A 27,626-nucleotide genomic window follows, 5' to 3' on the forward strand; every position below is an offset into this window, starting at 1 on the left:
AGTTGTTGGAAGTGGTTGCTGAGCACCGGATCTTCTGTCTCTGTGGCCTCCTGGTTGAGCACCCAGTTGGGCTCGCCATGACAGAGAAGGCCAGAGGGACTTTTTGGTGGTGGAGGAGAATAAGCGCTAACCAATGAATGCTCAGCATAAACTAATGCGCACAGCAGAAAACTCCAATTTAAGATACAATCGGAAGCACCACTGGCAGCTAGCGAAGAGCAATATGTTACGGCAGGGATGTCCAACTCTGGCGCTTCAGATGTTCGTGGACTACAATTCCCATCAGCCCCTGCCAAATTGGTCATGCCAGCAGGGGGCTGATGGGAACTGTAGTCCATGAACATCTGAAGCTCCAGAGCTGGACACCCCTGTGTTACAATGAACACGTCAGAAGGAGCCAACGTGTGTCCATTTTATAGAAGAAATTTGGGATGGGTACCTGGATATGCAGTTTTAATCACGCACTCAGCTATATGTGTGTTAAATGTAACATGAGGATTTCTCAAAGCACATATGAAAAAAAAATCAAGTGTGAACTGTACTCCAACATAAGAACATAAGAACTAGCCTGCTGGATCAGACCAGAGTCCATCTAGTCCAGCACTCTGTTACTCACAGTGGCCCACCAGGTGCCTTTGGGAGCTCACCTGCAGGATGTGAAAGCAATGGCCTTCTGCTGCTGCTGCTCTTGAGCACCTGGTCTGCTAAGGCATTTGCAATCTGAGATCAAGGCAGATCAAGATTGGTAGCCATAGATCGACTTCTCATCCATAAATCTGTACAAGCCCTTTTTAAAGCTATCCAATCCAAAACCTTTTGAGATTGTAAACATCTCTGGAATTCTGGCCCGGCAGAGTGGGCGCAGCAACAAAAAGGCTGCCACGGAATGGCTGCCACAGCCACAAAACAATTGCCACAGATTAACCTCAGTAACACAACACAGATCCTTGTGCTTTGGTGGCAGCTGCTGCCAAAGGAACATTTAAAAAAAGATCGACAAAGTGACTCAAATCTACAACAGCCAATTTGAAGCCTTGCTGTGCAGAAGCCCCACCAAGGCCTTACATGATTCCTGAAGCCACATGGCAGGTACCAGAAAAGGTGTGTGTTGGGGGGGGGGGGGGGGGCATGGTGCATTGGGACCCCTGTTGTACAGGTTGTGCATGCATTCCCTGTAACTCTTGGGACAGGCTTCCAGGGTGAATGGGGAGCCTAATCAAACATTACCTTGGGCTTCGGTGAAGCTCTGTAACCTTGCTGGGCTTCTTGTTCCACAATGATCCACATGGTCATCAACAAAGCCAAGGCTGGTGGGAAAAGGGCTTCACATCTACAGAAAAGATGACAAAGGTATCAGTTGGACCAGCGATTCTCAACCAGGGTTCCGTGGTACCCTGGGGTGCCGTGAGCATGTCTCAGGGGTACCGCAGCAATGCTAACGGCCCCCCTCACTTTTGCAGTGTCTCCCACTGGCGCCAGCAAGGACATGGAGCTGGCCCAGAGAGCAGGGCTTGCTGCAAGGTCAGCAGCCACTTCCCGCCACCCCCCTCCCAGTGTTTCCTATCTCCCTGGGAGGGGAAGGTAGGCAGGTGACAAGCAGGGGCACTGGGGAGGGGGGAAGGGGGGATGGCAGGGGTACCATGAGATATAAAGAGTGAGGTCAAGGGTACCGTGACGTCAAAAAGGTTAGGAAACACTGAGTTGGACAATAAAGCAAGGAGAGCGAAGGGATCAAAATGTAGATTTTTATTCCCTCCAAGAAACAGAACATAGGGAGGAGGTGTTACCAAAATGGCTCATGGGGGGCCTCTGTTTTAAGACACTGGTGTTTCTACTCTTCCTGCCAGTCCCTTGGGGTGCCTAGCAGTGCAGTGCCACTACAGGAGCCCATTCCCTGCATTGGCGAGTGTACCGACAAGGACACAAAAAAGCTTGTCTGGACTTGCCCTTGCCTGCACCTGTCTTGCAAATAGCCACCACACCCTTCCTGAAGGGATTAAGAGAACACAGTACCCCTGTAGAGTGTTTCCTTCTCCAGCCCTGGACTATACACTCCTGCAGAGAGAAAGGACTGGTTAACGTGTTTGCCTCAAGTGTTCCTGCCAAATATTGTAGAAACCCAAGAACTTCTTCCTCTGACTAATCTCTCCAATGACCACCTGATTTGTACGGTCGTTGTCCTACAGCTATAATTTAATCAGCTGCCTTCCCCCTTTCAGACACTTCCAACCTTGCACCATCAAGGTAATGCCTCAACCCATTAAATTAACGACCCAGCACTTAAGGTGGATGTTTGTCTCTTGTCTTTCCCCAGAAAGGCAGGACTCCTCTTTGTTCTGGGAAATTAAGGGTCACTCTGCATAACCCTGCAGGGCCCTTTTTCCATATAAGAAGATTCCTTTCCCAGCATTCAGTGTCCAGCACTTCTGAGCCTGCCTTGGGGTTCAGTTGCTGATGCGTGACACCTGCTTCCTGCCTTGCTTCTTTGGAGCCCAGTGCAGGTCGCTGGACTCTGCTTCACAGACACAAAACCACTTCAGGATCTGGTACAGTATCACCCCTGAGAATTCCAGTTCCTCCGCTATTTCCAACCTATCCCCTCAACTCTGCTTATATCAGTGATGGCGAACCTATGGCACGGGTGCCAGAGGTGGCACTCGGAGCCCTCTCTGTGGGCACGCGCACACAGAGTTTGTCATGTGGGGGGCGGAAAATCACCCCCTACACACAGACATTTAGGCTGGCCTGGGCCACTGAGCACGACATGCGCGCACCGCGGTGAGCAGGGAGGACTTGGCTGGTGGGCCTGGTGCTTGTGCTCCGGGTGGCTGTGGCCTGGGGGGGCGGGGGGCAGAGGAGGCAGAGATGCTAGAGAGGCACAGAGCAGTGTGCGCAGGACTTGCTGCAGGCTAGAGCAGGCTGGTCCCTGCTCAAGCGGGTGGGGCGGGGGAAGAGGGAGCCAACCGGTTTTTTCTAAACGAAAACCTCAGCATTCAGGTTAAATTGCCGTGTTGGCACTTTGCGATAAATAAGTGGGGTTTAGGTTGCCATTTGGGCACTCGGTCTCAAAAAGGTTCGCCATCACTGGCTTATATCCTAGGACTGTGTGCGTGTTCTACTGCTTTGGTCATTGTGTGCTTGTCTACTCTCAATATCCCTAAATAAACTTGTTAAAGTGTATTTGCTCTCCTGTGGGATTTCTTGCAAAAGTTGATCTTGGTACACATAGGCAACAAAGATTGCCTGACCTTTCGCTAAGTCAAGAGTCTGCTCTTGCTAATTCCCCCACTCTAACAGGGACAAACTCACACCCATTTCGGGTAACAGACAGGGTAAACAACTGGTCCAGTAACTTACAAGGCCACAGGGAAGGAAAGTCCACAATTCAGTTTCTACGTTTAAGTGAATGGACTTCATTTTCTTATCCTTTGAATGAACCCATCAGATACTGCAGAAACACACACTGGAGGCATGTTGGATTCATGCGGAAGATGTCTTAAATTATCCTGAGGCAATGAATCTTCAGAGGGAAACTCCTCCCCCACCTTGTGGCAACCCGCAATAAGTTTGGGGGTTTCCCCAGTCCTGCCCCCAAGACAGGCTTTGCATGCATAACCTATACATAAAACACAGAATATGCTGAATTTAAAAAAATAGAGTCACCCTGTGCTAAGCAGAAGGTACACGGACATCAGCGAAAGGAATATGCTCAGCAGCCTCATAAAGAGCACGGTGGAGCTTAACAGGGGCACCACCAAGGATGAAGCTGCAACAAATGGAAAATAGATGGTTAGCACATAATTGAATATTTGAGGTCTGGTTAGCCTCGACCAGGGACAGGGCTTTTTTGGTCCTGGCCCCAGCCTGGTCGAACGCTGTCTGATGAGACCAGGGCCCTAGGGGCTTGAGACAGTTCCTTCAAGACACAGCTGTTCCACCAGGCCTATGGTTGTGGTAGAAATAGTAACAACTGCTCCCCCTCTCCTGTTCCCCTCCCCTGCTATCACATTGGGATGTTAGCTGCCATCTGGGGAGAGTACTGAATGCTTAGAACCTAATGAGCTGAGTTGATTAAATAGTAAATGTTAATATTTTTTAAAACCTACATTGACTGACTGTGATTTTAAATGATGTAAGGCATTCTGGGCCTGCAAGGAGAAGAAGGGTGACTAATAGATGTAACAAATATTATTAATAACAATAATCCTTTCCTGGACTGCTCTCGAAAGTGTTCAGTTCTGGTCGCCACATCTCAAAAAGGATATTGAAGAGATAGAAAAAGTGCAGAGAAGGGCAACAAGGATGATTGAAGGATTGGAGCACCTTCCTTATGAGGAGAGGCTGCAGCGTTTGGGACTCTTTGGAGAGGAGACGGCTGAGGGGGGATATGATTGAAGTCTATAAAATTATGCATGGGGTAGAAAATGTTGACAGAGAGAAATTTTTCTCTCTTTCTCACAATACTAGAACCAGGGGCCATACATTGAAAATGCTGGGGGGAAGAATTAGGACTAATAAAAGGAAACACTTCTTCACGCAACGTGTGATTGGTGTTTGGAATATGCTGCCACAGGAGGTGGTAATGGCCACTAACCTGGATAGCTTTAAAAGGGGCTTGGACAGATTTATGGAGGAGAAGTCGATTTATGACCACCAATCTTGATCCTCTTTGAGCTGAGATTGCAAATGCCTTAACAGACCAGGTGCTCGGAAGCAACAACCGCAGAAGGCCATTGCTTTCACATCCTGCATGTGAGCTCCCAAAGGCACCTGGTGGGCCACTGCGAGTAGCAGAGAGCTGGACTAGATGGACTCTGGTCTGATCCAGCTGGCTTGTTCTTATGTTCTTAAAGCTAGTTTGCATTCCCATTCCTGGAAGTCAAAAGGTCTAGCTCAGTGGAAATAGGGGAAGACGCTTTCTTCCCTCTTCTGTAGTGAGAATTCCAGTGAGTACAGTTCAGACAGAAAAATTCACCCTTTTGAATGTACCTCACAAAAAGATAAGACTAATTTGGGAATAAACTTTTTTCCACAAGGTTTTATAACTTCTGCTTGTCGAAAGGTTTACTCCACAAAACTCAACTGGTTTGGCCTATCCAGGAAGACGTTTGCTGGCTGCCTCTGTCAGGAGAGTATTTTTCATTTGGGAATGACAACACCCTGGAAAGGCATCAGGAGAGAAAGAGAAGAAGCCGGTGGAGAACAGAGAAAAAAGGCTGTTGAAGTTGCTGGCGCTATCAACTGAAGTTAGTGCAGAGGTGGGATCCAGCAGGTTCTCACAGGTTCCCGAGAGGAGGTTACTAATTATTTGTATGTGCCGAGAGGGGTTACTAATTGGTGATTTTGCCATGTGATTTTTGCCTTAGTTACGCCCCTCCTCTCAGCAGTAGCGCGAACTTGAAGCAGTCTAGCAGGAGGTGCACCGGCGTGTGTGGCAGCCTGCGCCTGTGTGCATTTGTTTCCCGCCCAAGGACCGGCGCAGTGGCTGCGTCCTTGCCACAGCCCCGCCCAGGAACGCCCCGCCCCTGGAATGCCTGGCCACGCCCCTGTTGTGCCCTGCCCAGCCCCACTGGCGCTACGCCACAGTTTGAATCCCACCACCATGGGCACCTGTTACTAAAATTTTTGGATCCCACCACTAAGTCAATGGTCCCTTCTCACAGATCATGAGGAAAGTGTGAGGCAACAAGACAGAAAAGGGCAAGAACTTTCAGGTTATATATTTATTTTAAACATTTCTATGCTATCTTTTCACACAAACAGGGTCCCCAGGGCGGTCAATGTCATAGCAGTAAAAAAAATTGCATCACCACAATAGTTAAAATAATATGTAATAAACACGTATAAACAAATACCACGAAAAGGAGGGAGGTGCTAAGGTAGCCAGGTCCTCCCAGTCACCGGCTGTGGATTGGGGAGTAGGGTTGCCAAATCCAGGTTGGGGAACTTGTGGACATTTGGGGATGGAGCTTGGAGAAGACAGGGACCTCGGTGGGATAAAATGCCACAGAGTCCACCCTTCAAAGAAGCCATTTTCTCCAGGGGGGCTGGCTCTTGTTGCCTAGAGATCAGTCGCAATCCCAAGAGATCTCAGCCTGAAGCTGGGCTGCCCCAGGATGGGCTATTAAGCTGAGGGCACCCCAAACAAAACAAAAAAAGTTTTCATGCGCTGGATGGAGATGGAATTCCAAAGTTTTGCTGCTGCAACCAAGGAGGCCTTTTCTCAGGTTGTCACCCATCTAATGTCTGATTGCAGGGGCCCCTGAAAATGGGCACCCAAAGACGGATGGAGTGGATGGGTAGATTTATATGGGAGAAGGCAGCCCCTTCCATTCCTGAACAGCAGCACATATACATCAGTGATGGGATCCAAAAAATTTAGTAACAGGTTCCCATGGTGGTGGGATTCAAACTGTGGCGCAGCGCCAATGGGGCTGGGCGGGGCACGATGGGGGCGTGGCCTGGCATTCTGGGCCGGGGCATTCCATGGCAGGGCTGTGGCAACAGCAGCACATATACATCAGTAACAGGATCCAAAAATTTTAGTAACAGGTTCCCATGGTGGTGGGATTCAAACTATGGCGTAGCGCCAATGGGGCTGGGCGGGGCACGATGGGGGCGTGGCCAGGCATTCCTGGGCGGAGCTGTGGCAAGGACGCAGCTGCTGCACCAGTCTTTGGGCGGGAAACGAATGCACGCAGGCGCAGGCTGCCACATGCCGATGCACCTCCTGCTAGACTGCTTCAAGTTCTGCACGCTACTACTGAGAGGAGGGACGTCACTAAGGCAAAAATCACATGGCAAAATCACCACTTAGTAACCCCCTCTCGGCACACACAAATAATGAGTAACCTACTCTCGGGAACCTGTGAGAACCTGCTGGATCCCACCTCTGATATACATGCCCAGGACTGGACCCTGCTGATCTATTTCACTAGTGGAGGTGCATTCATCAAATTGGAGGAGACTTCCCCTGATATAAGACATTCCACTTGCATGTGAGTAAGGCTCCTTCACCAAAGAAAGAACATCTGCTAGTAGTACAGATCAGTGGAAGCCAACCCCCCCCCCATTATAAAGTAACAAAAATAACGATAAACCAACATTTTTTTAACAAGCTTAACATCATTTACATTCAAGATGAATCAAGAGAAAGAGGCTTACCTAATGTTGTCCAGCTTATAATTTGATTTATTAAAGGCAAGCCTTGTTTGCTTTCAAGACTGCTGTGAGTGTTTTTTACAACATAAGCCGAAAGTGCCAAGCTCAGCAACTACAAAGGGAAAAAGAAAAGAAAATAACAGGATTCTCTTAAAGAAGAGGGCCGATCACCAGGTGGGTTCCGCTACACTGCAGTGATTCAAGAGCACTAGAGGATAAAAGTTAATGTTACTGTACTGATTTTCCCTCCTTTAAAATCCAGATCAAAAAAAGAAAGGAGAAGTAAGTAGGTCTGTCTAGTAGGGTCGAGGAGCCGCATTTTAAATGGCAGGATATCATCATAATTATCATCAAACCTTTATTGGCATTTCAGCAATGAGTCAGACATAAACATAAAAAGAACTACAGCCAGAGGGGAAAATACAGTCCAGCATTCCCATTAGGTTTACCACACTCTATGTCATATGTCAGTGGTGGCGAACCTACGGCACGGGTGCCAGAGGTGGCACTCAGAGCCCTCTCTGTGGGCACTTGCAGAGTCACCCCCAGCCCCTCCCCCATACACACAACTAGGCTGGCCTGGGCTGCTGGGCTTGATTATTAGCATTAAACCTAAGACCTAGTTTTGCGGAAGCAGTGTAGGTAACCCTGTTAAGTGCTGTTAAACCCCACTGAATTTCATGCAAAGAACTAAAGTGCGATCCTTTACCTGGGAGTAAGCTCAGTTGCTGGCAATGGGGCCTGCTTCTGAGTAACCGCTCCTAGGGTCGTGATTCATCCGTTGGAAGAGTTGCACGGTTGCTTCAAAGCAAAGCCACCGACTACCACCAAGCTTACTCCCGAGTAACTCACGCCTTGGAGCCAACTGTTTTTTCTAAACTAAAACCTCAGTATTCAGGTTAAATTGCCGTGTTGGCACTTTGCGATAAATAAGTGGGTTTTTGGGTTGCAATTTGGGCACTCGGTCTTGAAAAGGTTTGCCATCACTGTCCTGTGCGGTTCTCTGCCTGGAAACCGGTCAACATCTCCTAGAAAGAAGGGAATGGCTTGTAACTTTTAAGTTCTGGCTGCATCTCTGTTTTAGTTCTGACGATACAAGCTTGATCTGTAAGCCCTTAGCCAATCTTCTGACTGACTGGTGGGCGCTCAGGGTACAGAAAGTCTCCACATCGGGTTTCTCTTTGGACTCTTTGGCCTTGCTTTCATGGGGGGAACTCTTTCAAACTTTAAAAGGGAGGGTATTGGGCTGCTGGGCCTTTCCCCTCACTCTCTGCGGGAATTCCACTTCCCATACACAGTGGGGCTAAGTACCTTCCCCAATTAACTTTGCCGAGCCTTGGAAAATCAATTTCACTTGCTAGGTGTTTGGCAATAACTGTGGGAAGACATCAAAAAATTCCCAATCAACAAAGAGTATGTGCATGCAGTCTGAAATCTGTAGAGTCTATTGGTGTCAATCCCCTGGATCAGGACCCAATAAACACGCGAATGGTTCAAGGATTTTATTGGCAGACTTCAGAGAACAAGGAAGAAGACGATTCTGGCGAAAAGGCGCCAAGCAATTGATAATTTGACCCACACTACCCCACCCCTAGAGGTGGGATCCAGCAGCTTCTCACAGGTTCCCGAGAGTAGGTTACTAATTATTTGTGTGTGCCGAGAGAGGGTTACTAATTGGTGATTTTGCCACGTGACTTTTGCCTTAGTGACGCCCCTCCTCTCAGCAGTGGCGCGCAGAACTTGAAGCAGTCTAGCAGGAGGTGCACCGGCGTGCGAGGCAGCCTGCGCCTGCGTGCATTCGTTTCCCGCCCAAGGACCGGCGCAGCGGCTGCGTCCTTGCCACAGCCCCGCCCGGGAATGCCCCGCCCCCAAAATGCCCGGCCCCACCTCCATCGTGCCCCACCCAGCCCCATTGGGCGCTACGCCACAGTTTGAATCCCACCACCATGGGAACCTGTTACTAAAATGTTTGGATCCCACCACTGCCCACCCCCACATGAGAACAGTACAGTGAAGAGAAGCCCAGACTTGAGGCCCATCCTGGCAGCCCGGCAGAGAGCCAAGCGCCTGCAAAAGCGAAAGCAACTCCACATGCCTCCTCCTCCCAAAGCCAGGCCTGACATTTGGTCATATATTACTTTAAGGTATGTTATGTTACATTTAATTTATAATTGTCCTTTCTATTAATGCAAACGGCAGGATATACACAGGGGGCTATCGATTGTGAACAGAACACATTTGTGGAAATGTTTGGATTTGGGTCCCATTTTTGCCTCTGTTTGTTTATAAACAGACATGCCGTTCATGGTTGATGGCACGAGCCGGGCATTTTGCCATTGAATAAAAAGGATCATCCAGTCAGCTTCCAGGAGGGAACTAAGGACACACACACCCCGCTCCCAAGAATTACTGCTCATCTCCGGACTCCAGAGATCAGTTCCCTTGGTGAACACATGATTGTACTCCTGTCTATCATAGTAACACCATTATCAAATTTGCCGATGACACAAGGTGGTGGGGCTCATCTCTGGAGGGGATGAGTCTGCCTATCGGAGTGAGATGGACCGACTGCTCTCATGGTGCAGGGAAAATAACCTGGTTCTTAATACTAACAAGACAAAGGAGCTTATAGTGGACTATAGAAGGAATAGCTCAGAAATTCAGCCCTTGACTATAAATGGAGATCAAATTTTGGCGGGTGGCTGTTAAGTTTTAAATTTCTGGGCGTCATGATTAAAGAGGACTTGACCTGGGGTGTACAGACTGCCGCGGTGGTTAAGAAGGCCCAGCAAAGACTGTAGTATCTGAGACTGTTAAGGAAGCAACAACTGAATGGAAGCTCCTGGTGTCCTTTTACCGCTGTGCTGATTGAAAGTGTCTTAACCTACTGCATCTGTGTATGGTTCTCCAGTTGCACAGTGGCAGATAGGAAGGCGCTCCAAAGGGTGATCACTACTGCACAGAGGATTATCGGCTACCCTCTCCCCTCCTTGGAAGAACTCTATAATTCCCGAAGCCTAAAGAAAGCCCAAAATATTCTGAGAGACCCGTCTCCTCCAGCACACTCTCTTTTTTAACTGTTACCATCCGGCAGACGATACAGGTCTATCAAAACTAGGACAAAGAGGCTTAGAGACAGCTTCTACTCTAGAGCTGTGGCTATGCTGAACTCCGTGGCTTCGTGTTGATGTGTTTGGGGCTGCGATAGGGATAGGTGGAGGAAGGAGGTGAATTAAAATTTATGAGTCACAGAAAATTGTGTGTGCATCGAGGAATGCTGCTGTAAATTTTGTTGTGCGTGCACAATGACAATAAAATGCTTATGCTTATGAACACGGATGCGTTGGCGGGTGGGCTCTGTGACATTGTCTCGAACTGAGGTCCCTGGTCCTCCCACCTCCAAGTCTCTAGGATATGCAAAGTAAGCCCTAAATATGGGGCAGAGGGGGAAAGCGTTGGGGTTTGTTACATTTGCTTTTAAACCCAAAAAGTTTTTTTAACAATTATCGTAAGCTGGCTTGAACCACGAGGAAAGGCGGGGACATAAATGTAGGAGGAGCAGCAGTGTCGTAGGAGGTTAGGAGCAGCAGTGGCGTAGGAGGTTAACAGCTCGTGTATCTAATCTGGAGGAACCGGGGTTTGATTCCCAGCTCTGCCGCCCTGAAACTTTGGAGAAACATCTGGGGGAATTCAGATTAGCCTGTACTCCACCGCGCCAGCTGGAGTGACAGGCTGATCACAGCTTCTAGAATCTCAGCCCACCACCACAGGGGTGTTTGTTGTGAGGGAAGACAGGAGATTGTCAGCCTTGAGTCTCCATACAGGAGAAAGGGGATAATCAAACTCTTCTTCTTCTTCTTCTTCTTCTATGTACAATATCATCGAGGAACAGTGGCGATACAGGTAACCAAAGTCTCCTCTGCGGGCCACTGTAAAGGTAACTGCTGGCATCAGTCGTTAGGGTTAGTTTTAAAGACTCCACATCAGCAAACAGATGGTAAGAATACTTCATTATTTGTGTGGAATTGCTAATGCAATGATTTCTGGGCACGCTGTTGGAGAACGGAGAGCATAATTTTACTCTTATGTCCACAAGATACATTTTGGGATGTCTTATTCTTCTCATTCGAAAGCCCTGATACGCTTTTTTCCCCTTTTTTCGCAAATGACAGATTCCTAATAAATCCTGTCTCCGCTTTTCCATCCTCTCAAGTTGGTTTTCTTTGCAACGAGAAAGCTTTTCCTTTGAAAAGCCACGAAGATCCTCCAAAGCCAAATGCAAGCCTCATTTATAGGGATGGCAACAACTGTTTAAAATGACAGAGCGGATCATCAAGTGACGTCAACACAGAATGCAGTAATCGTGAGAGGCAAACTCAAAGCATAAGAAGGTGCAGGTTCACCTAGTCCAGGGGTGTCGAACTCTGGCGCTTAGATGTTTATGGACTACAATTCCCATCGCTTACTGCTGGTGCTGGCCAGCCTGTGGGGCTGATAAGTATGGACCCTCATGTTGGTCTCAAGTTAGACCTATCGAACCTCATTGGGTGTGGAGTACTTGATTATGGGTGCTGTACTCTAGAAACTAAGGGCAAAATTGGAGCGAGGGGTTAAAGGGAGTACAAGGGATGAGGAAGGGAGGGATATGCAAAGTGAAACTAAATATGGGACGGGAAGCGTTGGGGTTTGTTACATTTGCTTTTAAACCCAAAAAGTTTTTTTAACAATTATCGTAAGCTGGCTTGAACCACGAGGAAAGGCGGGGACATAAATGTAGGAGGAGCAGCAGTGGCGTAGGAGGTTAGGAGCAGCAGTGGCGTAGGAGGTTAACAGCTCGTGTATCTAATCTGGAGGAACCGGGTTTGATTCCCAGCTCTACCATGGAAACTTTGGAGGCTTATCTGAGAAATTCAGATTAGCCTGTACACTCTGTAAACTGGGTGACCTTGGGCTAGTCACAGCTTCTCCAGCTCTCTCAGCCCCACCTACCTCACAGGGTGTTTGTTGTGAGGGGGGAAGGGCAAGGAGATTGTCAGCCCCTTTGAGTCTCCTGCAGGAGAGAAAGGGGGGATATAAATCCAAACTCTTCTTCTTCTTCTTCTTAATAAAGAAATAATAAATAAAAATGCAGAAGAGTTGACGGAATTGGCAATGTTTAGCCGGAGTCCTGCAGTAATAGAGTAGGATATAAATAAAATAAATAATAGAATAAAAGACTGAGGGGGGATCACACTCTTCAAACAAGAGCTGGAGGAGGGTACTCCTCATGGAGGAGGAGGAGAAAGAAGAAGAAGAAGAGTTGGATTTACATCCCCCCTTTCTCTCCTGTAAGAAGACTCAAAGGGGCTTACAATCACCTTTCCCTTCCCCCCGTTCCCACAACAAACACCCTGTGAGGTGGGTGGGGCTGAGAGAGCTCCAAAGACCTGTGACTAGCCCAAGGTCACCCAGCTGGCGTGTGTTGGCGTGCACAAGCTAACCTGGTTCACCAGATAAGCCTCCACAGCTCAAGTGGCAGAGTGGGGAATCAAACCCGGTTCTCCAGATTAAAGGGCAAAAACTTGTCCTCTGCTGCTCCAAGGGAGATCACTGGGAGATCATCGGACAGGGGCTGGATAGTCACCTACTGACTTTGAATTTCCTGCACTGTGCAGGGAGGTTGGACTAGATGTCCTGAAAAACCTCCTCCAGCCCTAAGCCTCTCTGGCCTCCCTCCCTCCCCACTTACAATTCATGCAGAGGTCACCCATTTGTTTTGATAGCAAGCACTGTACCACCCTCCTGATGTCTTGGATGCCCCCTGAAGAGTTCAGCCACTCCCAGAGCAAACTGTTGATTCATACTTGCATAACTGCATTTCACGCTCGAGTTCAGCCCAAAGGACGACTCAGGAGGAAGTTTGTTTTTTTTAAGAGAGCGAGAGCGATTTGTCAACAGGAGTCGGTTTCAAGCTTTCAGCGTTACAGATTAGAGAGGTAATTAGAGTAGATCATCAAGCAGCAACCATTTGGCAGTGGTTTTTATGTGGGTTTAATGAACTCCGCCTGATGTGCCGTCATGTGACGATCCATAGAGGAAACTGTACGACTCATAACGTTCCCTTCGGTGCCTTTTCTTCCACTACCCCGCCCCAAACATCTCAGACTTTGGATTCAATTAAAATATTGCTAACCTTCCCATATCCAAATGCTACAAAGGTAATCCCAGGTTCTGGCCAACAATAGATTGTTACTCCGTTTTACATCCAAACATTCAGAAAAATAAAAGGGCCGAAGGAATCCAGCCATAAATAAAGGAGTCACGGTTCTTTCTTTACAAGGAAGGCAGTTTCCCGGCCAGCCACCCCCAGCAGACGAAGAGAGAAAGGAATTAGGCAGGGAGAGAGCAGGCTAGAAAAGGCTAAACACATTTGCACATGTTGCAAAAACATACCCAGATGGTTCCATCCCAAGCGAACGACAGCCAGTTCCCCGGTGTGTTTATTTAGTAAACTCACAGCAAGACGGTGCCGGGGTGGTTCTGTTTGCCCCACAACTGGCAAGAGTGCACAGCAACCTGCCCAACTAACTGATCGCCCAAAATTTGCTATACACGCCATTAAAAAACAAAACAAAACAAAAAACAGACAGGCCAGGGCATGCTTGTTTTGGGTTTCTCAGGGCCATTTTCATTACAGTGAAATTCAAATCTGAGCACCGGAGGTATGTCAGTCTCCAGGTGGGACACAGGGATCCCCAGGAATTACAGCTCCTCTCCAGACCACAGGGATCAGTTCCCTTGGAGAAAACGGGTGTTTGGAAGGGGGGGCTCCATGGCCTTGTACTCCACTGAGGTCCCTGTCCTCCCCAGGCTGCACCCTCAAATCTCCAGGAATTTCCAAACCTGGATCTGTGAGCACCCGGGCCAAAAAAGCCGCGCAACACAAACAGCTGCATTAGGACAGGGGAAAGAGAGTGAAGTCACTCTCTTCCACTGGCACCACGAACTCTCTACCAGGGGATGGAAAACATACAGAAAAGGGCAAGCAAAATAATCATGCAGTAAAAGCCCCTTCTCTATGAGGAAATGCTAAGGAATCTAGGACTTTGAGATTGGAGCTATGAAAGAAGATGGTGAAATACAATCATGTATTGACTGCAGAAAGCAGGTAGAATATTTCCTCCCTCTCACAAATTACCACTTAGGCGTACCCAACAAAAGCTGATCAGCCCAAGATTCAGTACAAACAAACAGAAGCATTTCTTCATTCAGCAAGTAGTTTTAACGTCAAGTATTCACTGTCCCGGAAGACAACGAGGGCTACTAACTTAAATGGCTTTAAAGAGGGATTAGACAACTTCATGGAGGACGGATTCACCAACAGCTGTCATACTACAGGACCGTCTCACTCCTTACGTCCCGAGTCGTGTCCTCCGCTCTGCGGAGGCGAATCTACTGGTGGTCCCCGGCCCCTCCATGATGCGGCTGGCCTCCACGTGGGCCAGGGCGTTCACTGCCCTGGCCCCTGCCTGGTGGAATGCTCTTCCTCCAGCAGTTAGAGACCCTGAGGGACCTTGGAGGATTCACTTGGGAGGGCCTACAAAATGGTGCTGTTCCACCCGGAGCTTTTTGAGGGAGGCCGACCGCTGAGCCCGCCCCTCGTGTTGTCCTGCACACTGGCTATCTATTGGACCATCTGCCAATCCCCTCCCTTCCCATGGTTTGATCACTGGGGTTGAGTACCAGACGTCTTCTATTATTAATTAAATTATTTATTGAAGGCTACTACTGCTGCCGTAGTTTTATAGTTTTAAGGCTTTGTATTTTAACTGGGGTTATTCGATTTGTTTTATTGTATTGTTGTTTGTTGTGCACCGCCCTGAGCCCTTTGGGGGTAGGGCGGTTTATCAAATCAAATCAAATCAAATCAAATCAAATCAAATCAAATCAAATCAAATCAAATCAAATCAAATCAAATCAATAAAATCTATGGCAACTAAATGGAACCTCCATGTGCAGAGGCAGTGTGGTTGAAGACCAGTAACAAGGCAAGGCTTGGGCCTTTATGTCTTGCCTATGGGCCCCCTGGTGGCATGCAGTTGGGCACTGAGAGAAAATACTGGGCTAGACCAGGGGTAGGGAACCTGCGGCTCTCCAGATGTTCAGGAACTACAATTCCCATCAGCCTCTGTCAGCATGTGGTGTGCATGCTGGTGAAACTGATAAGAACCAGTTCTGGCACAGCCTGGAGCCACCCAGATTCCTGAGCTAGGCTGGTCCCATTTATCTGAGGTTCCTGTTGTATAAAATGGCTTGTCAGGGAGACACAAAGGGTAAATCCCCCTCATATTCATGTTTAAAATTCACCACAGGTCTGAAATCATGAGTGTCCTGTTATTTCATCCCTCTGGAAAACGGACACATGTATCATATTGTCAGCAGACAAACTTCAAGGATTCCCTGTGGGCAGGAGGAGGAGGAGGAGGAGGAGAAGGAGAAGGAGAAGGAGAAGGAGAAGGAGAAGGAGAAGGAGAAGGAGAAGGAAAAGGAAAAGGGAAAGAGGAGGAGGAGGAGGAGGAGGAGGAGGAGGAGGAGGAGGAGTAGTTTGGATTTATATCCCCCCTTTCTCTCCTGTAGGATACTCAAAGGGGCTTACAATCTCCTTGCCCTTCCCCCCTCACAACAAACACCCTGTGAGGTGGGTGGGGCTGAGAGAGCTCTGAGAAGCTGTGACTAGCCCAAAGTCACCCAGCTGGCGTGTGTGGGAGTGCACAGGCTAATCTGAATTCCCCAGATAAGCCTCCACAGCTCAGGCGGCAGAGCTGGGAATCAAACCCGGTTCCTCCAGATTGGATACACGAGCTCTTAACCTCCTATGCCACTGCCACACACCTAAAAGTTTCCAGATAAGTTAGCCACGGCTGATCCCTGGCTTAACTAGGGTACTGCCGAGTATCCAGTACAGTTGTTAACGCGGGCACATGGGAAGCAGAGCTGGGCAAGATACATCTTAAAACCGGAGATTAATTGCCAAAAAAATAATCCTCAGAGTAACACACATTTCCAGAAAAGGTTAGCACTTAATCGCAATTCCATAAGTTGACAACACCCAATTTACAGTCGGTGAACTGTTTTGTAACTCCCTAAATTCCCCTCTGACTTGAATTGAAGGTGACTCTACTGGAAATACACAGATCAACAATAAAATCAATTACATTCGTTGTGATCCTCATCTGAATTGCTCTCATTCTTAGCGGTAATGCTAATGGCAAAGCCAACATGCCAAATCGGTCGGAGCCAAACTCATGCCAGGGTGGGGAAATAGAAAAAGGATAATCCAAAGCATTTCTAAAGCAAGTAAAATGCTCATTACGAGGCTGTGGCAAATTACACAGGGAGAATGTTTTTTCAGGTAATCAATGCCTTACTTTTCCCATCCACCCCGTATTTACACTGACATCTAGTGGCAGATGGAAACGTGTTTCTCTTTTGCTGAGAAAACAACAAATTGATAGGCCAAACCCTTCCACAAACCTACATACCTGCGGGACTGCCTTTCCCCATATTGCCCCTCTAGACCAGTGATGGCGAACCTTTGGCACTCCAGATGTTATGGACTACAATTCCCATCAGCCCCTGCCAGCATGGCTAATTGGGAATTGCTGATGGGAATTGCAGTCCATAACATCTTGAGTGCCAAAGGTTTGCCACCACGGCTCTAGACCCTTCCGCTCATCAGGGGTAAATCTATTGGAGGTTCCCAGCCCTAGACAGGTTCAGCTGACCACTACTAGGGCCAGGACCTTTTCGCCCCTGGCCCCTACCTGGTGGAATGAGCTCCCAACTGAGATCAGGGCCCTGCGGGACATTGGTGAGTTCCGCAGGGTCTGAAAGACCGAGCTCTTCCGCCAGGCCTTTATATTTCGCCAGCCGGCCTGATCGGAACATCGTGACCTCCCTTGGGTGCCTATTATTATTATGGGGTTTTTATCGCCATCTTTTATCGTTTGTGTGTTTATTTATTTAGTTGATTTACACACCGCTTTCCCCCAAGGGGCTCAGGGCGGTTAACAAGTCATTAAAACACAATAAATAATTAAAACAATCAACCCTTCCAACAGATTAAGAGCCATTTACTTTCGATGGCGTCAGATGTCTTCTCTTCTCCTTGTCTTGTGCCCACAGGAGGCCAGATGTTATTATAGCGATATAGCTCTCAATTAGATATTACCCCGGCTGGCCAAATGCCTGGCAGAACAGGCCCTGCGGAAATTCTGCATATCCCGCAGGGCCCTGATCTCACCTGGGAGCCTGTTCCACCAGGTAGGGGCCAGGGCTGTAAAAGCCCTGGCCCTTGTAGAGGCCAGCCGGGTCGCTTTGGGGCCAGGGACCATTAACAGGTCCGCCTCTGAGTTGGCTGCTATAGTTTTAATCGATGTGGTTGTTGTACTGTTTTAATTGTTTTATACGACGTTAGCCGTCCTGAGCCCTATTGGGAAGGGAGGGAAATGGATGGGTGGATAGATGGATTGATTGATGGATTGATGAACAGCTAGCTAGCTAGACAGACAGACAGACATGGGCGGGGGTTGTGGTTGGTAAATGGTTCCCACTTAGCTCAGAGAGAGGTTCTGACTACCCCATCTCTGGTAATATCTGAACAGTACTTTTAACATAGGAAACAACCAATCTATTTAAAACAACCAGTCTAATAAAGAGTTCTGGGGAATATGAAAACTCACATTCTGCTTTGTGTTATAAGTCTCACCTGCAAGCCATTCCTTTCTCTCCAGATATACAAGGTTCAACAATGGTGGGGAAACATACCGTACTCAAAATACTGTGGTTAAAAAAAGGTTATAATTATACACATTTAATATTATATCTTACTGCATGTACACAGTAAGATATATTTTGCTTGCTTTTAACTTTGTTATTTAAATTTTATTCTGTAATTTTGCTTGCTTTTAACTTTGTTATTTAAATTTTAAGAAATTGCTGCTGTGGAAATTTGTTTTAATGGGGTTAGTTTTAGTTAGTTTTAGTTATGTATTTTATGTGCTGCTATTGGAACTAATGTGGTTAGTTTTAGTTATGTATTTTATGAGCTGTTATTGGAACAGCTGTATTGTGAGCCGCCTCGAGCCCTTCGGGGGTGAGGCGGCCTAATAATAATAATAATAATAATAATAATAATAATAATAATAATAATAATAATAATAATAATAATAATAATAATAATAATAATAATAATAATACGTTTGGTGGGACGGCGCACACCACAGGTCATACAGAAGTCAAGTGGCTCTTTGGGTGAATAGTCATTGCAAATGTGGCTCTCCGTGAGCTACGAAGAGAGTTCAGTGCCACTGCTTTGAATAATGAAACATAACCTATTTTCACAAAATGGTCTGGAGTCATAAGTTCTTCATTTTCCCCCTCAAAATGCCAACTCTGAACAACCATCTTTGTGCTTCATGACAAGAATGCAGGGCAAAAGGCATGTTTCTTTTTGAAAAAAAGATAGAAAATGGTAAAATGAAGGCAGAATAGAACAGTACAGATCCTCTGAAGATGCCAGCTACAGATGCAGGCAAAACGTCAGGAGAAAATGCTACTAGAACACGGCCATACAACACGGAAACCACACAACACCCCCGAACAGGGCTTATTATTATCTATAGCAGTAATTGTGAAAGCCATGTTTCACATTCCCCTCTGAAAACACCCTGAGCGGAAAAAAAAACACCTCCTAATCTCTTAATGTTATAACTATAAAGTGAGGTCTATTTCAGGGGAATGTTAGCAGCACGCTCATATCTTATTTCTATAACTAATTGTTTCTAATATCTATGGGCACATCTGCACTACAAATTTACACAGATTTTAAATCCAATTTAATTAGCGTCCTCCCTGTTCCAAGAATTCTGGAAACTGGAGTTCAGAGAAGTTGTTGAGAATATAGTTCGCAATGTTCCTCAGACCTCAAATTAAATATTAAACCAGTTTTAAGTCAGTTGCAGAGATACACTCTATGTTGCCAAGACTACAAATCATGGAATAATTGTAGAATTCTAAGCCACGAAAGATAATCAAAGTGCAACCACCTGCCACAAAATGGGATCACTTAACTGGCTGGTTTGTACAACTAAACTTTCTCCCTCTACAAAGCAGAAGCACTGAAAAAGAAACCAACCACTTCAATAGACAGCGGACTATTAAGCCTTGCAGAGAGAATTTACTCCAGACCAGGGGTAGGGAACCTGCGGCTCGAGAGCCGCATGCGGCTCTTCTGCCCTTGCACTGTGGCTCCACAAGCCGAGCCGCTGGCCCCATTCTTGCCCACCCTGCAGGCAGCAGGGCAGTCGCACCAACTGCCCATGGTTGGCTGGGCCGTGCCGCGGGCTTCCCCTCTCGCCCGCCCCATTGGAGCGGGGCGGGCGCTTTCCCGGCGCCAGCTTCATCCTTGCCCGCCCTGCAGGCAGCAGGACGGGCACATCCATGCGCTTCTCAGAATGAGCGAAGTAAAAGGTAAAAAAACCCCTATATATATATAGTGTTATCTTTATTTTAAATGTCAAAAATTATTTGCGGCTCCAATTGTTTTCTTTTCTTGTGGAAAACGGGTCCAAATGGCTCTTTGAGTGTTAAAGGTTCCCTACCCCTGCTCCAGACAGTAGCCAGAGAGTCGCTGTAAAAGAAATAAAGACTAAAAGGAACCTCTTATTCAGCTCAAGCCTTTGGAGTAGGCTTTGGAAGTCCTTTTGACGAAATTAGTGCCAACAGCCAGTACACTGGTTCTCTGCGGACGCTCCGACTTCTTATCGGACCTTGGAAGAAATTATTCTGCGTTGGCTACGAAGGACTTTTAAATTGTGCATTTGCAGTTTAGGATTATATTGTACAAAACCTTAACTGCCAGAAGAGAAGCACTTCCTTGTATTGGTGGATAGTGTATATTGTCACATTGTGCCTGAGCTTTTGTATTTTGTGTTGTCTGTCAATTGTATTTGTATGTTCCCACCTGATATAGAGTACTCAGTGGTGGGATCCAAAAATTTTAGTAACAGGTTCCCATGGTGGTGAGATTCAAACTGTGGCGGTAAGCCAATGGGGCACAGGCGGAGACACCTGACGAAGGGGGGGGCTGGGCGAACGACGGCCGGAATAGCCGAGACATTCCCTGGGCGGGGGGAGCTGTGGCAAGAACACAGCTTTACCTAAGCGGTCTTAGGGCAGGAAACTAATGCACTCAGGCGCAGGCTGCCACGCACGCCGGTGCACCTCCTGCTAGACTGCTTCAAGTTCTGCGCGCTACTGCTGAGAGGAGGGGCGTAACTAAGGCAAAAATCACGTGGTAAAATCATCAATTAGTAACCCCCTCTCGGCACACATAAATAATTAGTAACCTCCTCTCGGGAACCTGCTGGATCCCACCTCTGAGAGTACTGCAGTTTCACAGTGTGGTAACCTCGAGGTTATTACTTCTTGCAATGAAAAGGATACCCACAGAAAAAAGCCCAGCTCAAGATGACACAGTCCTATGTACCCCCAAAACATGAACGTACATACCAACAGCAAGCAGCGGGGAAACTCTTTGTTCGTAGCAACACAACCCAGTGAAATATACAAGGCTGTTTTTGGAGAGCATCGGCAAAAACGAGCACCGTTATTAACAATAACTGTGCTGCAGAAGTTACTGACCTGAAGGAGATACAGTTGAAGATCTTTACTACGCAGGTATTTTTTCTTGCTTTTCCAAAGCAAGGCCACCAGGCAGGATGAAGACAGGAAGACCAACAAGCCTGCCGCCGTCCTGTAGGAGACAGAGCGGGCCACTTCAGGATTCATCGTCATGCAGGTAAAGCAATCAAATTCCTAGCACACAACTGAAGAGGATGGATAAAACATTCCACTGAATTTGGGGGACAGGGGAAGGTTCAGAGTCAACCACCGTAGACCATGGGCCTTTCCCCACTTTTCCCTCTACCACCGTCGCTGCGCGCTACTCACTGCGCGCGTCATTTCTGGCGCGCGCCCTGGCTTCCCCACGACCCCGCACTCTGCGCGGGGTTGTCAAAAGGCGCCGTTTTCTCCAGCGCCAGGAATGACGCGTGCTGAGGGGGCACAACAGCGGCGTCGGGATGGCTGCGTTGTCACCGCCCCTGTAGTGGGGAGTGCCCCGGGACCCTGCGCTACTTGCCCCAAGTAGTGTGCAGCAGTAGGTAAGTGGGGAAAGGCCCCATGACTTCCTTTTCAGTCTGGTTCAACAGCTTTATGAAGCCACATTTTCGCCTCAAGCATTAACCTCACAATCAGTTCACCTCTGCAGCAAAACTCTGCCCAAATAAGGACACATTATAAAAGTTTGTTCTTTTTACCTTTCAGTTCACAAATTAGGCACCTTTCCCATGCCAAAAGCCATTTCTGAAAGGTACTGGGATGCGTGTATGAACAACATGATCATGTGGGCTAGAAGAGGAGTTTGGATTTATACCCACCTTTGTCTCCTGTAAGGAGACTCAAAGGGGCTTACAAACTCCTTTCCCTTCCTCTCCCCACAACAGGCACCTTGTGAGGGAGGGAGGGCTGAGAGAGTTCTGAGAAAACTGTGACTGGTCCAAGGTCAGCCAGCAGGCTTCGTGTGGAGGAGCAGGGAAATAAGTGAATTAGGAGAGTGGTGGTCTGGGGTTTATGTGGCCCCATCACCAAGTATGAAAGCAAATGCATTCCTCAGTAGATTGCAGTAGTATTTCTGCACAAAGATCCAATTAGAGAAGGACTACCAGTTTCACTTCCCTTTCTCAAGAACCTCCTCAATCTTACACTGCTCTTCTTCTTCCCCTTTAGCTACTAACCTCTAACCACCCCTCTCAACCACCCCACCCCGCAACTGCCCCGCTCACAGGTCCCCACGACTGCCCCTCCCACAGTAGAATTCTCCTTTGAACTCCCTGTCAATCCCAGTTCTCAGTCCTTCACAGTCTCCATTACTGTTTGGGGCTTTAGGTCCAGAGCACCAATTGTACATTTAGCTGACGGTCACTGCTTAAGAACATAAGAACATAAGAACTAGCCTGCTGGATCAGACCAGAGTCCATCTAGTCCAGCACTCTGCTACTCGCAGTGGCCCACCAGGTGCCTTCGGGAGCTCACCTGCAGGATGTGAAAGCAATGGCCTTCTGCTGCTGCTGCTCCTGAGCACCTGGTCTGTTAAGGCATTTGCAATCTGAGATCAAGGAGGATCAAGATTGGTAGCCATAGATCGACTTCTCCTCCATAAATCTGTCCAAGCCCTTTTTAAAGCTATCCAGGTTAGTGGCCATCACCACTTCCTGTGGCAGCATATTCCAAACACCAATCACACGCTGCTTCTAGAGGCTCCACCCACCCCACTCTTTTGTGATTGACCACCAATCACACGCTGCTTCTAGAGGCTCCACCCACCCCACTCTTTTGTGATTGAGATCTGCAGAGCAATTCTATGCAGAGTTACGCCTTTATAAATCCACTGACTTCTCAGGAGTTAGACAACTGTAACTTTCAGAGGCATCTTTCCTCAGTCTCTTCCTGCCTGCATCATGTTAGCACAGCAGGGGCTTTTCTTCCAGCTTCTTCCAACACAAGAAGAAGCTCTTGATTCTATCAGCACACCAAGTTCTACCTGCCAGCAGTGTCTCTCTCTCTCCATAGATTATTGAAGGGAATTGGAAGTGGAAAACAACCCCAAGCTGTTCTCACAGCCACATTAAATACCAAAATCCACGATAACTTCCCATCTCCAGCGAGAAACCAGGCTGAATCTGAGTAGGATTTCTTTTTGCAAGGAATAAGAATGCAGAACAACTGCTTTTAAATGTCCTTTTCCACAAAAAGCGAACGTAGCCCTCTGACAATGTAGCTTCCACGAAAAGAAAAACTGCTCAAAATTTCGAGGTAATTTAATCACCATCAGCAAATAATGCATTTCCCCATAATTACCTTATTTAAATTCTGAATAGCATCGGCAGCGTCAGAAGGCTGCCAAGAGCAATTCCCACCCAGGCTCAAATTCTATTTAAATCTCTGTACGTTGAATGAAAACACAAACGGAAAAAACATGAAAAGAACGAGTCAGCGCTCTTACACCAGAGGAATATTTTGATCTCTTCCTACAACAGGCAGCCAGGGGAAGACCGACAGGAGCAAACACGACAGAATCCAGCTTAGAACCGTTGTCTGAAATAAACAAATTTGTGAAGAGTCACACGCACAAATGGAAATAATTGTGGAAACTGCAATGCAAAAGTTGAAAATAATTTGAAGAAGAAGAGTTTGGATGTATACCCCACCTCTCTCCCCTGTAAGGAGACTCAAGGTGGCTTACAAGCTCCTTTCCCTTCCTCTCCCCACAACAGACACCTTGTGACCGTGGTGGCAAACCTTTGGCAATTGGCCATGCTGGCAGAGGCTGATGGGAATTGTAGTCCTTAACATCTGGAGTGCCAAAGGTTCGCCACCACTGCTGAGGTAGGTGGGGCTGAGAGAGTTCCGAAGAACTGTGACTGGTCCAATCTTACCCAGCAGGAATAAAGGAGTGCGACATCTGATTCACCAGATAAGCCTCTGCCACTCAGATGGAAGAGTGGGGAATCAAACCCGGTTCTCCAGATTAGAATCCACCTGCTCTTAACCACTACACCACTTTAGGTAAGATCATGCCAAGGGAAAACTTTGGTAGCAGGGTGAAAAAAACTATGCAGGGTCAAGATGCAGCCTAACATCTCATAACAGATTTCTAAGTTGGCCCCAACCCTGTAGGGAAAAAACTGTGTTTTCCATTACACACTATAAGTTATCTAGTCATAGTTAGAGAACCATAGAAAGCCAATATGGTGCAGTGGTTAAGAGTGGCAGGTCCTAATCAGCAGAACTAGGTTCAATTCCCTATTACTCTACGTGAAGCCTGCTGGGTGATCTTAGGTCAGTCATAGTTCCCCCAGAACTCTCTCAGCCCACAAAGGCCCTTTCCCCACAAACCTTTTAAAACATTTTGAAGCAGGAAATAAAACATTTTCTCCATGGAGTTTCGCATTGGTTTCCCCCCCTCCCCTTATGTTCTGAAAATGTTTTATTTCCAGACTCAACACGTTTTCAATGAATCCCCACCGACGGCCAAGAACGGTATAAGATTTATTTTGTTCCAAGACAACCCGCAGGTCCATGGAAGAATTAACAGCAGGTAAAATTCCCACGTAGGTATAAGATGGATAAGACAACCCCTTCCAGCAAAACTATCAGTAGCTCCTGGGCAGAAAATACCTTTGCTTGGGTCCACAGCCGGCTGACCAAAGGCCACATTGAAAAGGTCATCAAGGCAAAGCTGAGTGTGGGCTGGTAGAAGAAGGACAAGACCTAATGTTTACAAAATGAGCAGAGGGGGGTGGGGGAAGAGAGCCATATTAGCAACCATGACATTGACGTCAAAAAAGTGAATTATCTGACACATTACTTACCAATATTTCAATTCCCACAGTGGATGCCAGTAGAAACCCAACAGAATGAGCCCACGGAACGTTCAGGAGGGATGAGGCCAGTGCTTGAATGACGGGATAACTGTTGGAAAAGGTTAAATTGGACAATCTCCGTTAAATTACTTAATTGAAAGTAACTTCTTATTTGGGCGTTGGGGGTTTTCCATGTGGTATGGCCGTGTTCGAGTAGCATTTTCTCCTGACGTTTCGCCTGCAACTGTGGCTGGCATCTTCAGAGGATCTGATGGTAGCTACCATCAGATCCTCTGAAGATGTCAGCCACCAATACAGGCGAAGCGTCAGGAGAAAATGCTACTGGAACACGGCCATATTGTCCAATTTAAGCCCATTTGTCTACTGAAGTGGACTGGAGCCTCCGTACTGCACCGTAACTGTTGCGTTGGCAGAAGAATCCTTTTAACAGACTCATATTTATTTCACAAACCTAGACAGCTTAGGATTTGGAGTCATGGTTTTCAATAACGTTTGGCTTATAGCTTTGAGCGACACATCCAGAGGCAAAATGAAGAAATCCTGCTCATGAAAGCAGTACAGGAAACTGTGTTATTAAAAATTCTGTGTTCACATTCAGTTAAGTTACTACTATTAAGTACATCCTGTCTAGATGTCAGAGGGCCCTTCTTTGCAGTCCATCAGCATCAAAATCACAGGCCATTTGGTGAAAAGGGTGAATGAATGGATTTCAAGATTGCTCTCACTTTTCCTACAAGTTTTTCAAACTTACAAAGTTTTTCAAACTGACAATGTTAGCATTAATTTCTAATATACGCTGCCTTTTTGAGAAGCCAGCTATACTGATCAAGCTGAAAGGTTTCGAGAAAGATCATTCAAGGAAGAAAAACAACTCTGAAGTATTTCAACCACAGCAGCTCAAGAAAATGTGGGCTTTTAATTTTAAAACTTACTCTTTTAAAACTGCAAACCATATTGGTACCGGTAACAGACAATAAATGTAATAAGTCCACGGCAAGCTTTGAACGAGCAGAAAAATTACTATCAGTACGCCAACAGCAGGAAACGCGTATCGGAGAAGACTGCTGATCTCCTGAAAATCAAATAGATATTTGTAAACATTACACTGATTTTTAAAATGTATCTCTTTAATACACCAGGTTTGCAATGTTGAACTACCTTCGCAAATTTTAACAAGTCTTGTGGTACAAAGGAGATACACTGATCAGTTCACACACACACGGATCTCATCTAGCAACTTATTTGCTTAGAACTAGATATTATGACCCAGGGATGCTGTATTTTAAAAAAGGGCATCCGGGGTCAAATCACTCTACTCCATAGGTATCAAACTCGTGGCCCTCCAGATGTTATGGACTACAGTTCCCATCATCCCCTGCCAGCATGATGCTGGCAGGGGATGATGGGAACTGTAGTCCATAACATCTGGAGGGCCGCGAGTTTGACACCTGTGCTCTACTCCATATATAACAAAATGTACCCATATCTCAACGACATTCGACTGTGTGTTTTTCCGCTCCTCCCAACCATAACCAATGCTGTGGAGTAGGACTGTGGAACCCGCTGGAATCCTGGCACTTTGTAAATTCTGTTACACGTTACCAGAAAAGCACAGCTCAACACGGGACTTCCATTTTCAGCAGCAGCCCTGCCCTTACCCCTGTAACGTGACCCCAGAGCTCCAGGTCTTACAAGATCTGTACCGATTCACGTCAGGTGATGGAGCATGTCTACACACCCTTGGTTCCACAAACCAAATTGGACAGCTTGGGTAGCCGTGAAGTTGGTACAATTTTGACCAAAAAAGAGGGACGCTTTTTTACAAGACAACTTTTAAGGAATAGAGAAGCCACAACAGAGAAGCCACATTTGTTTTTGGATTTGGTTGTTGCTTTTTCCATCAAATCATAGCTGATATATGGCGCCCCTGTAGGGTTTTCAAGGCAAGAGATGTTCAGAGGTGGTTTGCCATCATGTGCTTCTGTGTCGCACCCCCAGCGTTTCTTGGAGATCTCCCATCTACATTCCTGCCAGGGTGGGTGGGTGGGTAGGTATGTAGGTATGTAGGTATGTAGGTATGGATGGATGGATGGATGGATGGATGGATGGATGGATGGATGGATGGATGGATGGATGGATGGATGGATGGATGGATGGATGGATGGATGGATGGATGGATGGATGGATGGATGGATGGATGGATGGATGGATGGATGGATGGATGGATGGATGGATTTATTATACTTGTATACCGCCCTCCCCCGGAGGGCTCAGGGCGGTGAACAACAAAACATATAAATAGGCTGAGAGTGTGTGTCTGGCCCGAAGTCATCAAACAAGCTTCCGTGGCAGAAGAGGGATTCAAACCAGGGTTCCCTGGAATGCAGTTGGACATTTTAACCCCTCCATCATGCTGTTTCTTATTTGTGGGTTCTAGGGAGTTGCTAACAGAAAGTTGTTCAAAGATGTGTTTATGTGCTCAAAAGGTTATAAATGCATGTGTCAAAGTTAGGTTATGTTAATAATACTGGACCTTCCAGGGCGCATATTAACATTGTGGAGGAAGGCAACGGCAAGCCACCTTTGCTTATTCACCTGCCTTGGAAAAGGTATGGGTCCCACACACAAAAGAGCACTTATTCTTGAAAAGACGGTCAACATTGAAGTGGCAAAAGTATTTCGAATACTGATACATTCACTTCAGTTACTAAAACCGTGCATTTTAATTAATTGACTTTCAAAAATCTTTTAAAAAGAGGATATTTACAGAGGTAACATTTGAGAGTTTTGGAACTGTTTGAACGCTATTTCAGAGCAAATACCAAGCCTGCAATGTTACCACTCTAATTTCTTTTTGGTATTTATTCAGAAGCCTCAGTAAAGCCAGATTATATAATTTCACACTAAACATTGCAAAAGGCCACAAATGAGCCCAGAATAATGTGCTAGGAAGTCGTTTGAATGCTGAAAGGGCATGAA

The 27,626-nt window shown here is 46.9% G+C and overlaps 1 protein-coding gene across 1 annotated transcript in view; it reads right to left on the bottom strand.

Moving 5' to 3' along the window:
- PIGN (phosphatidylinositol glycan anchor biosynthesis class N) overlaps positions 1-27,626 on the bottom strand; it is a 158,250-nt gene that overhangs the window by 77,098 nt on the left and 53,526 nt on the right. The window contains exons 16-23 of the mRNA XM_048508505.1: positions 25,580-25,719; positions 24,636-24,735; positions 24,442-24,534; positions 23,267-23,358; positions 20,845-20,956; positions 7,165-7,273; positions 3,664-3,766; positions 1,228-1,330 (exon numbers count right to left, since the gene is read on the bottom strand). Of these exons, the coding sequence (XP_048364462.1) occupies positions 1,228-1,330; positions 3,664-3,766; positions 7,165-7,273; positions 20,845-20,956; positions 23,267-23,358; positions 24,442-24,534; positions 24,636-24,735; positions 25,580-25,719 (852 nt within the window). The remainder of the gene's footprint in view (positions 1-1,227; positions 1,331-3,663; positions 3,767-7,164; positions 7,274-20,844; positions 20,957-23,266; positions 23,359-24,441; positions 24,535-24,635; positions 24,736-25,579; positions 25,720-27,626) is intronic.

The sequence above is a fragment of the Sphaerodactylus townsendi genome, linkage group LG09 (genome assembly GCF_021028975.2).
Source record: "Sphaerodactylus townsendi isolate TG3544 linkage group LG09, MPM_Stown_v2.3, whole genome shotgun sequence".
Classification (NCBI taxonomy): domain Eukaryota; kingdom Metazoa; phylum Chordata; class Lepidosauria; order Squamata; family Sphaerodactylidae; genus Sphaerodactylus; species Sphaerodactylus townsendi.